Below are 13930 nucleotides of genomic sequence, written 5' to 3'. Positions count from 1 at the left end.
TCACATGAGTCAAGATTAGGGTGCGTGAAGGTGCCTCAGTGCCTGCAACCATATCATTCTCAAGGGATTCATAAACTGTCACAATCACAATGGAGTTTTTCTACAGTAATTACAGGGCCAAGTGTAGAGATTACAGTGTTATTGCTTTATTAAGAGTTTACTTACAGAGTTCACTAAAATATGAGTAACACATAAGTGGAATTTTGCGACTGCAAATTCTTATGCAGTCTTGTTTATATTTATATGTTATGCCAAACAGAAACAACATTTGCTTCATTTTTTAAAATTGTTTTTTTGTTTTTTAACAATATTCGGTTCTTCGAATTCCCGTGATGCATTTTGACAGGGTTGGTCTAGCTGAGCCAAGATGGCGGACGTTGACGAACAGCTCACTGATGAGGAGAGGGTATGAGCTAATTGATTAAAACTTTTGGACTTCTTTTTCTCTGGTGCCGTTTTACAGATACGTGGTTTTCGTTATTGTTTCCAGTCCTGGCTTGGTGTAGCTTCGGGAATCAGAAATGTGCAGAAAAGCTCTCACTAAGCGAGCTTGCTAGCACTCTGTACCGTAATATGAGATGAGGACCGAAGCAACCTACGGCTGGAGTTCAAATCGCTTCTTGGTGGATGTGTAGGGCACTAAATGGGGTGTGGGCGGCAATATTTCATTCTCTCTGAAGTGCTCTTATGTGGGGAAACAGAAAGGTATTTGGGACGTAGCCTGGCTAGTTTTGGGTGGCTAGTACTCAAACTCGTCCGCTGTAGAACTGAGTTTAACTGGTCAATGCAGTTTTATAGTTTAACAGAACTAGTACGACTAGTAATAAAATGCGTCATATTGTAACTCATGGCGTGATTCATAACTAATCTTATCTAAGTTAACTAGTTGGGGATGGGTGGGGTGTATCCACACCTTTGATTAGGAGATTATAAGTATTCTGTTGGCAGCCTTGTTTATGCTTCTTCTTCTCCTCTTCCTTCCTCTGCTTCTTCTTCTTCTTCTTTTTATTGTTGTTGTTTTTGTTTTTGAAAATGTCAGTGTGATGTATAGGATTGGACGTTTGGTTGTGTTAAGGCATGTTTGATGTAGATGCTTCATCAAGTTGCATGATTTGAGTAACTGTATGAGACAGAAAGACTGCACTGACTCCTTGATTTCAACCTACAGCTGCTTAAGTTTACTGAAATAGTCAAGAAGATCAACAGTACAGGCGACTCCGCTGTCCTAAATTACAATAATTTTAATTTTCTTTTTGGTCTAAGCTCAGTTATGGTCCCTTTTTTAAATTACCAAAATCAAGTATATTTCTGCTTTATTTATATTTCTGATTTGGTTGCCCAGATACTTAACTGACTAAGCTAAAAGATGCCAACTAATGTAATGTAATGTAATGCAATAATGTATGGTGAACTAGTTGAGAAGTTACAACACTTCTCAACACTTCTCTTAGAGACTCAAAGAAACAGAAGTGTAGGTTATATGATTGTGTAGCACGTTGTGTTTGCGTCTCCAAAATGTCATCAAGTTGTTGGCCAACGTTTTTATTTGCATGTAAAAGTCATTACTTGAGTCTGGCTACGTCAGCATTTTGTCTCGATATGTTTAACTGCAAAGAGGCATAATTATATTTTCTGTTCCTGCTTTGGGGCTAAGCACAATTTTGGTCCTTCATTGTCGAAATCCAGTATGTTTCTGTATGCTTTTACACATCGACTGAACCTGGTAATTTACTGTTAAGCACCGATGTTTGAATAGCATCACCAAACTACTGTGCGTCACCCGAACTGTGTGATTCTGTTTTGATTGTATTTGCAGTTGGATTGTCTGATTTTGTGCCATTTTTTTGTTTGTATTCTCAGCTGAGTCTCGATGACCCAGCCCTGAGTGTGCATGCTGCTACATGCCTTCCTCCTTCCACCATCCCTCTGTGTGTCTGCAATCTGCTGCAAGCCAATGATCTCTTCCGGTGCTTAGCTCTGCTGCTTTCCTGCAAGTTTGCGACAGTTATGTGGTTAGATTCATGTAGAGACCAGCAGAAGCAGGCTGGGATATTTCAGTTATGCTTTGACATGGAGAGCCTGTGGCCTTAGCTCTTCCCTGATTGATGAATCCTAAACTTATAATATACATTAATAGTAAAATAATATGGTTTGGTATAGGAACCTGGTGTAATTTATTTAGCTAACTACTTTAAACCAGGAGGTTTTATTACATCATGAACGCAAAATGCTCAGGACCTGTACTGAGCACTACAGACTTTGTTCCTGTTCTTAAAAATTTTAACTAGGCTGATTTGGCTCATTCCGGCACAGAGAGATTTGTTGTTTGTCCCCCATAAATAGTTCACAGATTTAGCTAGTAAAAGTTATAATAATTTTGCCATAGCATGGTTTGAAATTAAATAAATAAATTCATTAGCTAGCCCACAGGGCAATTGAAAGCTTTAATGTGTTGCACAGTCTCATGTTATGGTTGCTCAGAAACCCAGGTGACTAAGCTAAAAAGTCCAAACTAACATAATATATGGTGAAGTAGTTCACTAGTTAAGTACATTAACAGAGACTAAGGGAAATGAACGAGTATATGGTTGTGTAGCACATCATGATTGCGCCCCTTCAGCAAAACTTTGCATTGTTGGCCAGTGTTTCAGTAATGAACTGTGGGCTTCTCAACTGAGTCCTCACATTCCATGTTAAAGACATTATTTGTGTCTGGTTAGTGTCTGACCACAAAGGTGGTGTAAGTGCTAGCAGATTATATGGCAGCTGTGCATTGCACTTTATCCCCCTCGGTTTTGTCTGCTTCCTCATACCTGTGGAATGATGGTTGTGGGCGATGTGTGCCCTATAGTTAAGTAGCTATAGTTAAGTAGCGAGATGCGTTGCACCAAAGTGCATTACATTTAAATATACACACCAAATGAAAACATCTATCTATCTATCTATCTATCTATTTATTTATTTTGGGGGTACAAACATCATTAAGGATCCTGAACATGAAATTTGCTTGTCCCAGATTTGTCCACCCCTGTATATACCTTTCAGTCAGTGTGTGTTAGGTTTGACTTTAGGTTTGTCTCTCTGTCTCTCTGAGTCATTCCAAATTAAATATTATTTAGAATGAAGCAGTATAATTTTACCACAGAGTAATAGTAATTAGGCTAGCGTCCATGCCGTGACCTCAGTGGGCTTTATTTGGTTGTTGTAGACTTTTGAACTTTGGTGCTTGTTGATTTACATTCATGTTTGATTTATTTATTTTTATTTTTTTTTTGACAAATGGATGAACACCAGATTGCAGATACCACCCTTGTTTTAGATGTGTGCACTCTGACTCTGATACACTTTCCGGTAGAACAGGACACCCACTATAAACAGAAGCAGATAGACAATATGTATAAATGTGGATGATAGATGTGAGCGTAGTCAACGATTTACAACAGAAATTGTGAATATTGTGGTAGGATGTCAGAGAGGGGGAGAAAGAATAAGTGGAATGATATTACACAGAAATTGTGTATGCAGTGTTCACAGTTAAGCCAGCAGCGATAAGGTTTTTTTTATAACTCTAAGTTTTCTCACTCTAGCCTGTTATTGCTGTTCTCTGTCTCTTGGTTTTGTTCTGTTATTCTATTTCTATCTTGTCATCCTCCTGGCGTTCCACATTAGGGAGGTGTTTGAGTTTTCCCTTCTCTGGTGTTCTCCTTGGCCTCCTGACTTATCAAGGTGACTAAAATCTTATTTTGCATATGGTACTATTAAATAGACATGGAGGGGAAATCCACCATCACCCAGTAGCCAGCTACAACTCTCTATAATTTCCTTCTGGCAGACTTGAAAACTCCCAAATAAAAGCAATATTAATAAAAGTATTCCTCAGCCACTTGGCCACAATGTCTGAAGTCCTCTTGGTCACACCTGCAAATTGATCGCCGAGAATTCTTGGCAGCAGTAGATGGTATTTTAGAGGTGTGTATAGTGATGACGCACGTTTCCAGCGGCACATTTTATGCAAGTTATCACAACTTCATGTTGAGCATTTTATATAGCAGTGTGCATGGTACAGCTGTTCTGTCACCAGTGACATAGCAATGTCAGTGCAGAACTTTTGCAGGGTTCTCCTCGCAGTACTTAGCATTATGAGCCTTTCAGGAAACTCATCCCTGATTGCTTATGACCTTTTTGTGTGTGTGTGTGTGTGTGTGTGTGTGTGTGTGTGTGTGTGTGTGTGTGTGGTGGTGGTGGGGGGGGGGGGGGGGGGGTGTTTGCTGTCAACCATCTATATATTTATGTTCAGAAATGTATCTAATTTTGCGGCCTGCAGTGTTTCTTATACAAGCTTTTGTTATTGTTGCCGGGTCCGTGCAGTCATACAGAAAAGTGCCAAACGTTCTTGACACACCAGGCTTATGTCAAAAAACAAGTACAAAACAAGGCTGTCTAAAGATCACTTCCTGTCATCTCACATCTTCTGTAAAACGTTGCACATGAACAAACTGCAAAAACAACAGCAGATGGTTAACATATATGTACATTCTACATCTGTGTGAGAGGAAATAACTCATCATATCAGGACTTGGCGGTAGTCTTTTTGTCATTTAAAAAAAACAAAAAAGGAAGCTCATAAAAAAACTTGCTTCCCAGTTCACATACCATAGTATGCACTAACAGCTACCATTTTCATGCTCGCTAGAGTTTCTATCCTCCTACACTGATTAGCTAAGTTGAGCAACCAATCAGAGAATCCAGTATGTTCAAATCATCTTTCATAGAAAATTGGATTTCTACAATGTTTATTAAAAGCCTTAAGGCACTTTTTTTTTTATTAAAAAGCCTTAAGGCACATTGTAAAGAATATTGTAGTATAAGACTATAATTATAACCCTAAGTATAATATACATATATAAATCACAATTCTTTGTCGACCAGATTTCTTGCTCATGTTGACCATTTTAGCAGTAGAAGTATTTATAATAGCTTTTATGTGCTGGTATTCCTGTGTTGATTTGTTTCCTGTCTTCATTAGCAAGGTGCCCAAATTTAAGACTTTGGAAAATGCTCTCAGTCAGTATTAAGATAATTTCCTAACTGTCAAATACAACTTTTATGATGTAATAGTGCTTGTGTTTGTACCCATTCCTGTGTTTATCCTTTTGTCTCATTATATGCTGAGCATGCAAAAAAATAATGATGAGAGGGTAGAGAGGGATTCTAGCACAGTTTGCTGTTCTCTACTGATCTGAGTTCAGTTTGTCTAGCTTGTCATGTAATGGATATGAAAATTGAGCACAGAGAAGCTCAGAAAGTGAGGAGAGAGAGCAGGTGGTTTCTCCAGGCCTTGTGTGAAGGGAACCATAGTGAGTCCCTGTGAGCTGTGTTTTACTCTTGCTGCTGTTGTGCCAGAGGGGAGGGAAGTGTGACGAGGCCCTCAGCTTATATGAGCATTGCTAAGAAAAGCCATCACCCTTCTAAGGAGCGGCCTATAGAGCTGAACAGACCAGAGAGCACGTCTCGGTGTCTGACAGCCAGTCTGGCCTAGCTGGAATAGAAAATCATGAAAAGCTTAACCTCTTCTATGAATAAAAAAGTATAATTTACAGCATGCCAGTTTGCACCCCACATGTTGTGTTTTTAAGGGTGGGGGGGTATCGGTTTTTACAATACAACATTTTACAAATACATCTATGTCATGCAACAAGGCGACAAACCAAACTAGAAGTGTGCGTGGGACTGTTTTTTGTTATTCCCGCCTGCTCACACAGACACTCTTAACCAATCCTGCCAGCTCCTGCAGAAAGTTTTACCAATCCCTCCTGTTCCCGCAATTAGTATTGTTTTCACAATAGCAGGTAATGATGAATGGTTCACACAGCACCACGCAAACACCATATATGCTCTCGTGTTAATGAGTGTGGCCTTCGTTTGTCCAGTAAGTTTCATATCTGACTGGCCACTCCTGTGCGTTTTTTGTTGCCCACCATAAGGCAAAACTAGCAAAATAATATCAGATGTTTGAAAGAGTTTAGAGGAAGTTATAAATGCAAAGCAAGTTGTTATAAATAATTTATATCACTTTCTTTCAGAAAGGAAAATGCAAACTGTCAAACAGATTTAGATTTTCTTTTTTCTTTTTTTCCCTCTTCTTTTTGTTTTTAAACTGTTTTTTTTTTTTTTTTGCAACAGGTCCGCATTGCTGCCAATTTTGTCGTCCACGCGCCACCTGGAGAATTCAATGAAGTTTTCAATGGTGAGAGCTCTGGATTAGATCTGTACTCAGCTAGGAATAATTTCCATCAGAAACTAATGTTAATGTGATCCGCTTCGGGCTCATGGAAGATATAATAAGAGCAGGATCCCATTGGTGTTTGCTTTGCTTCTCAGGGCTGGAATTGAAAACCAGCTCTGTAGAATGTTATAAATTTGTGTACTTTTTTTTTTTTTTTATATCACAGCAAGAACATACTAAGAATACTGTTGTGTGATTTCAGATGTCCGGCTACTGCTCAACAATGACAATCTGCTCAGGGAAGGGGCGGCTCAGTGAGTGTTCACAAATTTTACATTTCAGTGGGACTGTATTGTCTTTAATTCTGTTATTAACCTATGCTCTACAACCACAATGAACAATCTGAGCCCAGTCCAGAACTTAATGCCTCTTTCTGACATTGTTGTGATTAATATCAGCTCTTTCTAGGAAGCTTGGGTTTTATTTTCTCTTCATAAAAACAACATATCTTACCACAAAACAGTTCCCACCATTTTGTCATTGTCAGATTTGGCTAGCTTTTAAGTCCTGTTGTTAGAGGAAAATATCTCTCTCTTGTTTCCATACTGGCCACTTAAGATAAAATACAGTAGAGTTCAACTTTTTGTTTTGGAAGTTCTCTCAAATTTTCACTCTCACTCAACAACTTAAGCTCACATGTTTCTTTTTGACTGCTTAGAAGTGAGATTAACTGTACTTTTATGACTTTATCAGATTTTAATGGTTAGAATGGAATGTTTTCAAACAGTCCCTTTACTTTGGCTTTCAATCCATTTTTTCTTCTCTCCGTGAAACAGTGCCTTTGCCCAGTATAACATGGATCAGTTTACGCCCACCAAACTTAAGGAAGATCAGGTAATTTGCACCTTCACATCAGTTTAAGGTTAATTAATGTGATAATATGTTGGCCTGAACAATGTCTTGATCTTTTGACTAATTCACCATTTCTCACATATTTATATAACGAAAACTGTCTTGATATAAATGAAATAAAAAGGTCAGTTTGACTGTTTTTATTGACTTGAATCACTTAATGGAGTAACACTAAACCCCTGTTAAAATTCAGGTGTTGATCACAGAGCATGGAGACCTGGGAAACGGGCGCTTCTTTGACCCGCGAACCAAGCTGTCGTTTAAGTTTGACCACCTGAAGAAAGAGGCCAGCGACCTGCAGCCCTACGAGGGTGAAGCAGCTCTGGAGCCATGGAGGGAGGCGTGTGATGCTGCACTCAGGGCCTACGTCAAAGATCACTACCCTAGTGGAGTGTGCACTGTGAGTGAGCTCCATCGTCCCCTGCCTTTGGATCTGGGAGGTTTGGGATCAGTCTCACATCTCTCCCTGATGCCTAGCCATGCATCATTTCCCTCAGTTTTCTGAAATCCCAAAAGGGCTTAGTACTAGTGCGTTAAGCATTAAGCCTTTTCATTGTGGTTATATTATCCATCTCTTATCTTAGGCGATTTTAACATTTCTCCTGAAATGTTTAAAGTGTTCAGTGTTTGTGCACTTCCACAACTGTCTCATTTCCTGTAGGTTTATGGGAAAACCATTGATGGCCACCAAACAATCATTGCCTGCATTGAAGGACATCAGTTTCAACCCAAAAACTTCTGGTAAGGTAGCATTTGTTCGTGTCACTGCCTCTGTATTGCCTCTCAAAATGTCTGGAAATCCATAAGGTCGTGTCCACTGTGTGTGCAGGAACGGTCGCTGTCGGTCTGAGTGGAAGTTCAGCTTGTCTCAGGGCGCGACACAGCTGGTGGGCGTGCTCAAGGTCCAGGTGCATTATTATGAAGATGGCAATGTGCAACTGGTCAGCCACAAGGACATTCAAGAGTCTATCACCATTTCTGTGAGTTCCTTCAACAACCTTTATATCAATGCCTGTGAGAAATGGTCAAAATTTTTTAACAGAGGTTATCGGGACATATAGAACATGTTACACACCTGGACCTAATCTTAATGAACTTCAAATGGGGTGTTTTTCTTTTGAAAATTACAATTTGAATAACTTCCACTTTGAAAATCCGTTGAAGCATAGAAGTTGTATTTTTTACATTTAATATTTACACTCTCATTATAAATATTAACACTCTTCTAGACCCACATATACACTATAGAAGGAGCGGTGTTACCCACAGATCTGAAATATACATGGGTAGGGTTGGAGAGTCCTAGTATGTTTTAATATATATATTATACAGATACTTATACAGAAGCATCACAGCCAACTTACGTTTCATGCCATAGTCCTCCTTGTGACTCTCATGTAAGTGGTTGGCACAGGCATAATACATGTACATATTGTTCGTCACTGATGTTTTTTTTTTTTTTTTTTTTAACTGCTAGCTAGCTACTTGAGCCCAGTAGCATGGTTGTTAGTGCCATAATGCATGTGTTAGCCTGTATTAGACTGTCCTTTTGCTAAGTGATACTGCTTACTTTGTTGTAGGACCATACAACCCTACACAGACTATTAGAGTATTTTTAACATGTCACATGTGTTTTTATGTAATAAACCTAATATTTGAGGAAGATAGAAAAGCATCTGAAGCAATACAAAATGAAGCTGGGAGAAAAATGTGAGATAATTTGGGGTTGAGGTGGAGTCATGAGTGGAATTTTTTAAAATCCCACTTTTAAATGCCCTCCCACTCCTACAGATACTCTGTAAGCTGGTATAAGCTGCTGGTGGACAAGTTGTGAGTATTTTTACTGAACTCAGTGGGTTCAGTTCCCCAAAATATAATTAAATGAGTAATTTAAACTTTGCTAAAAGCATTTTTTTTAAACAAAAAAACAGGCCAATAGTTTTCACCTGCAGTATTTAAGACCAGTCACAGTTAGACTATAACAATGCATAAGCAGTCAGACTGTCAATATCATTTGTCTGGAAAAAGAAAATGATATATGGCCAGTAGTTTGTTGTATATGCTTGCTGAACTTCTCATTATATAGTTAGTCGCCCCTTTGCTGTTATAATAAGCTCCACTCTTCTGGGAAGGCTTTCCACTAGATTTTGGAGTGTGGCTGTGGGGATTTGTCCATTCAAGCCACAAGAGCATTAGTGAGGGCAGGCACTGATGTCTGGAGGCCTGGGGTGCAGTCGATATTCCAGTTCATCCGAAAGGTGTTCAGTGGGGTTGAGGTCAGGGCTCTGTGCAGGCCACTCCAGTTCTTCATCAGTCTTGGCAAATCATGTGTTTGTAGACCTCGCTTTGTGCACAGGGGCATTGTCATGCTGGAATAGGTTTGTGCCCCTTCGCCCCAGTAAAGGGGAAATCGTAATGCTACAGCATACAGAGACATTCTATACAATTGTGTGCTTCAACTTTGGGGCAACAGTTTGGGGAAGAACCACATAGGGATGTGATGGTTAGGTGTCCACATATTTTTGGCCATATAGTTGTACATGTGAAAAATTTGTTTGCTGTGAAAAATTTGCTTCTGGTAGCAATTAAGTTCACTTCACACCAGTCAAGTTAATCTAGATAGTCTTTAACCACAAGTTTCAGAAGTGAATCAGCAGTTAAGAGTCTGAGCTACTGGAGAAAAGGCTCATAACCCAGCACTGGTAGTGTGTGGTATCATCGTTCTGAAAAAAGTCATTATTTATACACTGATCAGCCTGTGTAGGGCTGTGTAGCTGCAGACTGGTCAGAGTGCCCCTGCTGACCCCTGTACACCCCCGAAAGTGCCTATAATGGGCACATGAACATCAGAACTGAACTGAACAGAACCATGGAGCAATGGAAAAAGGTGGCCTGGTCTGATCAATCACGTTTTCTTTTACATCATGTGGCCGGCCGAGTGCATGTGCATACCTGGGAAGAGATGGAACCATGATGCACTGTGGAAAGAAGGCAAGCCGGCGGAGGCAGTGTGATGCGATGGATAATGTTCTGCTGGAAATCTTGGGTCCTGGCATTCATGTGGATATTACTTTGACACGTACCACCTACCTTAACATTGTTGCAGACCAAGTACACACCTTCATGGCAACGGTATTCCCTAATGGCAGTGGTCTCTTTCAGCAGGATAATGCGCCCTGCCCCATGACAAAAATTGTTCAGGAACGGTTTGAGGAACCAAAGTGTTCAAGGTGTTGACTTGGCCTCCTAATTCCCCAAATCTCAATCCGATCGAGCATCAGTGGGATGTGCTGGACAAACAAATCTGATTCATGGAGGCCCCACCTTGCAACATACAGAAATTAAAGGATCTACTGCTAACTTGTAGGTTCCAAATACCACAGAATACCATGGAACACCATGTGGAGTCCAGGCCTTGACGGATGAGAGCTTTTTGGTGGCACAAGGGAGATCTATACAATATTAGGAAGGTGGTTTTAATGTTATGGCTGATTGGTGCATTGCAAATTGGTAATTTCTCTGAAGGTCTGATTTCTGACTGCTAACTCCTATCCACATGAGGGTTATTCCTATCTCAGAATTTCTACCCTGGGCCATCAGCTCTTGACAGAAACAAGAAACAGAAACAATTCCCTTTGTCCATATAACTTTCAGGTTTATTATTTAGCCTCTAGGAAAGCTTCTTGCAAGTGGCTACACTACTTGATAACAAGTGTCACTTTTAAACCCAGGGGACTGGCTCTAATTGTTTTCCTTTGAGTTTCTTCACGCTTAAGTTGTGTTGTATCTTTTTACAGAACCCGAAGCAGACTGCTGAGGAGTTAGTTAAAGTTATTAACAATGCAGAGACTGAATACCAGGTAGGAACATGTCACTGAATTTTTTTCAATGAATTTGTTACATTATTATTAATTTGGTGATTGAGCACTTCTACTCTTTCACGAGACATCTTAAGACTGCACCGTGTCTGGAAGACGTCTTCCATTGTGCATTAAACAATGAAACCAATATTTTTTTGTCGTTACTTTGTCTTTCAGACGGCAATCAACGAGAACTACCAGAACATGTCGGACACCACCTTCAAAGCCTTACGCCGACCACTTCCTGTCACCCGTACCAAGATTGACTGGAACAAGATCCTTAGCTATAAGATCGGCAAAGAGATGCAGAACGCTTAGAGCTGAGCCTGCATGCCTCCCCCTCTGCTCACAGTACAAGCCAAGAAATGACCTGCGGGGGGCTGGGCTTGAGCTCGAGGCCAGGGCCAGGCTTGGGCACAGGCACATAGGACACATGTGCTAATTGTCCTTGTTTCCTTTTTCTTTGTTTTTTTTTTCCTCTCTTTTCTTCCAAAGGCCAAGGTTTAACCTCAGCTAAACAGACTGCCTCCTTTTCTGTATTGTCGGAAGGCTGTGAGATTGTTCTGTTGGGTGTAGCAATGGTCCTTGCTGTTGAACCAATACCTCCTGCAACACCAGTGCACAGGGTCAGAAATGTAATATTCCCACTTTTTCACGTTTTATCCCCCACCTCCCTGATTATTACGCATCACTCAGAGAGGGGTTTGTGGACACCGATTCAACTATGTCCTTGACCAAATGTTTCATCTCCACTAATGAAAATGCTTTTTTAAATATGCTTTGGAATAGAGTTTAACTTTATAAATTTTCTTCAAAGACATTGATTTTAATCTAGGATTCCAATGTTTTTTTGTTTTTTTTTTAGCGGATGGAAACAAAGACTGAAGAGGTTCTTTGTATGAAGAAGGTTTAGGGTGATTACTGCTTAGGTTACTGCTTTTTTTTCTTAGAATACTTAGAATAGCCTTTATACATCTTAAATACCGTTTACACGAGCTGCTACCCTGATTTGGATTACGCCGAAAAAAGAAAAAAAAAAAAAATATATATATATATATATATATATACACTATATTACCAAAAGTATTCGGTCACCTGCCTTGACTCACATATGAACTTAAGTGCCATCCCATTCCTAACCCATAGGGTTCAATATGATGTCGGTCCACCTTTTGCAGCTATTACAGCTTCAACTCTTCTGGGAAGGCTGTCCACAAGGTTGAGGAGTGTGTTTATAGGAATTTTTTGACCATTCTTCCAATAGCGCATTGGTGAGGTCACACACTGATGTTGGTCGAGAAGGCCTGGCTCTCAGTCTCCGCTCTAATTCATCCCAAAGGTGTTCTATCGGGTTCAGGTCAGGACTCTGTGCAGGCCAGTCAAGTTCATCCACACCAGACTCTGTCATCCCTGTCTTTATGGACCTTGCTTTGTGCACTTGTGCACAGTCATGTTGGAAGAGGAAGGGGCCCGCTCCAAACTGTTCCCACAAGGTTGGGAGCATGGAATTGTCCAAAAAGTTTTGGTATCCTGAAGCATTCAAAGTTCCTTTCACTGGAACTAAGGGGCCAAGCCCAACTCCTGAAAAACAACCCCACACCATAATTCCTCCTCCACCAAATTTCACACTTGGCACAATGCAGTCCGAAATGTACCGTTCTCCTGGCAACCTCCAAACCAAGACTCGTCCATCAGATTGCCAGATGGAAAAGCGTGATTCATCACTCCAGAGAACGCGTCTCCACTGCTCTAGAGTCCAGTGGCGGCGTGCTTTACACCACTGCATCCGACGCTTTGCATTGCACTTGGTGATGTGTGGCTTGGATGCAGCTGCTCGGCCATGGAAACCCATTCCATGAAGCTCTCTGCGTACTGTACTTGGGCTAATCTGAAGGTCACGTGAAGTTTGGAGCTCTGTAGCAATTGACTGTGAAGAAAGTCGATGACCTCTTTGCACTATGCGCTTCAGCATCCGCTGACCCCTCTCCGTCAGTTTACGTGGCCTACCACTTCGTGGCTGAGTTGCTGTTGTTCCCAAACTCTTCCATTTTGTTATGATAAAGCTGACAGTTGACTGTGGAATATTTAGGAGCGAGGAAATTTCACGACTGGATTTGTTGCACAGGTGGCATCCTATGACAGTTCCACGCTGGAATTCACTGAGCTCCTGAGAGCGGCCCATTCTTTCACAAATGTTTGTAAAAATAGTCTGCATGCCTAAGTGCTTGATTTTATACACCTGTGGCCAGGCCAAGTGATTAGGACACCTGATTCTGATCATTTGGATGGGTGACCGAATACTTTTGGTAATATAGTGTATATATATATATATATATATATATATATATATATATATATATATATATATAATATAAAATCTAAACATCAGCTCTCAAGACCTCTATCAGTACTCTATATAACTCTCTCTCTCTCTCTTTTTTATTTGTTTGTATTTTTAGTAATGTCCACATTATTGTCCTCATTTAAATTTCTAAATGGTTACTGTTTTGGAAATGTTTCTGTGGCTAGCTTAAACTAGTCTGCAGTCCAAACACGAGTCATTTAAAGTTATTCCTTTTGGCAGTGTTATGCCTCCCTTAACATTAGCCCTGTCCTGAAAACTCTTCAGTACCTGAGTGATAGAAGCACATGTACACTGTTAAAGCTCCACAAACAGAATCACTGCTATTGGAATATATTAATATGTACAATAACTAAATACTCTGGAGATCATTTGTGAGGTGTGTTATTCTATTTCACATGGCAAACCTCAAAAAGGCTTTCTGTTCTGTTCTCTGTCTGCATTAGATGCCTGTTTTGTGCCACTGTTAATCAGCACAGTAATTTCTTACCTGAAAGCAGTGTTTATTGGTGGTGCTTCTTAAGTTTATTGTCATTTGATGATATGATTTGCCAAAAAAAAAAAAAAAAA

The 13930-nt window shown here is 40.2% G+C and overlaps 1 protein-coding gene across 1 annotated transcript; it reads left to right on the top strand.

Annotated features, from left to right (window-relative positions):
- Positions 1 to 333: 333 nt before the first annotated feature.
- Positions 334 to 12040, top strand: capza1a (capping actin protein of muscle Z-line subunit alpha 1a). Its single transcript, XM_026927218.3, has 9 exons — positions 334 to 406; positions 6184 to 6247; positions 6489 to 6540; positions 7063 to 7120; positions 7332 to 7538; positions 7800 to 7879; positions 7968 to 8118; positions 10936 to 10998; positions 11176 to 12040. Exons 1-9 carry the CDS (start codon positions 368 to 370, stop codon positions 11314 to 11316), a joined length of 855 nt encoding a protein of 284 aa, XP_026783019.2. The 5' UTR covers positions 334 to 367; the 3' UTR covers positions 11317 to 12040.
- The last annotated feature ends 1890 nt before the right edge of the window (positions 12041 to 13930 follow it).

The sequence above is a fragment of the Pangasianodon hypophthalmus genome, chromosome 2, assembly GCF_027358585.1.
Source record: "Pangasianodon hypophthalmus isolate fPanHyp1 chromosome 2, fPanHyp1.pri, whole genome shotgun sequence".
Classification (NCBI taxonomy): Eukaryota; Metazoa; Chordata; class Actinopteri; order Siluriformes; family Pangasiidae; genus Pangasianodon; species Pangasianodon hypophthalmus.
Note: the sequence above shows the minus strand (reverse complement) of the source record. Positions and strands in the feature narration are given on the sequence as shown.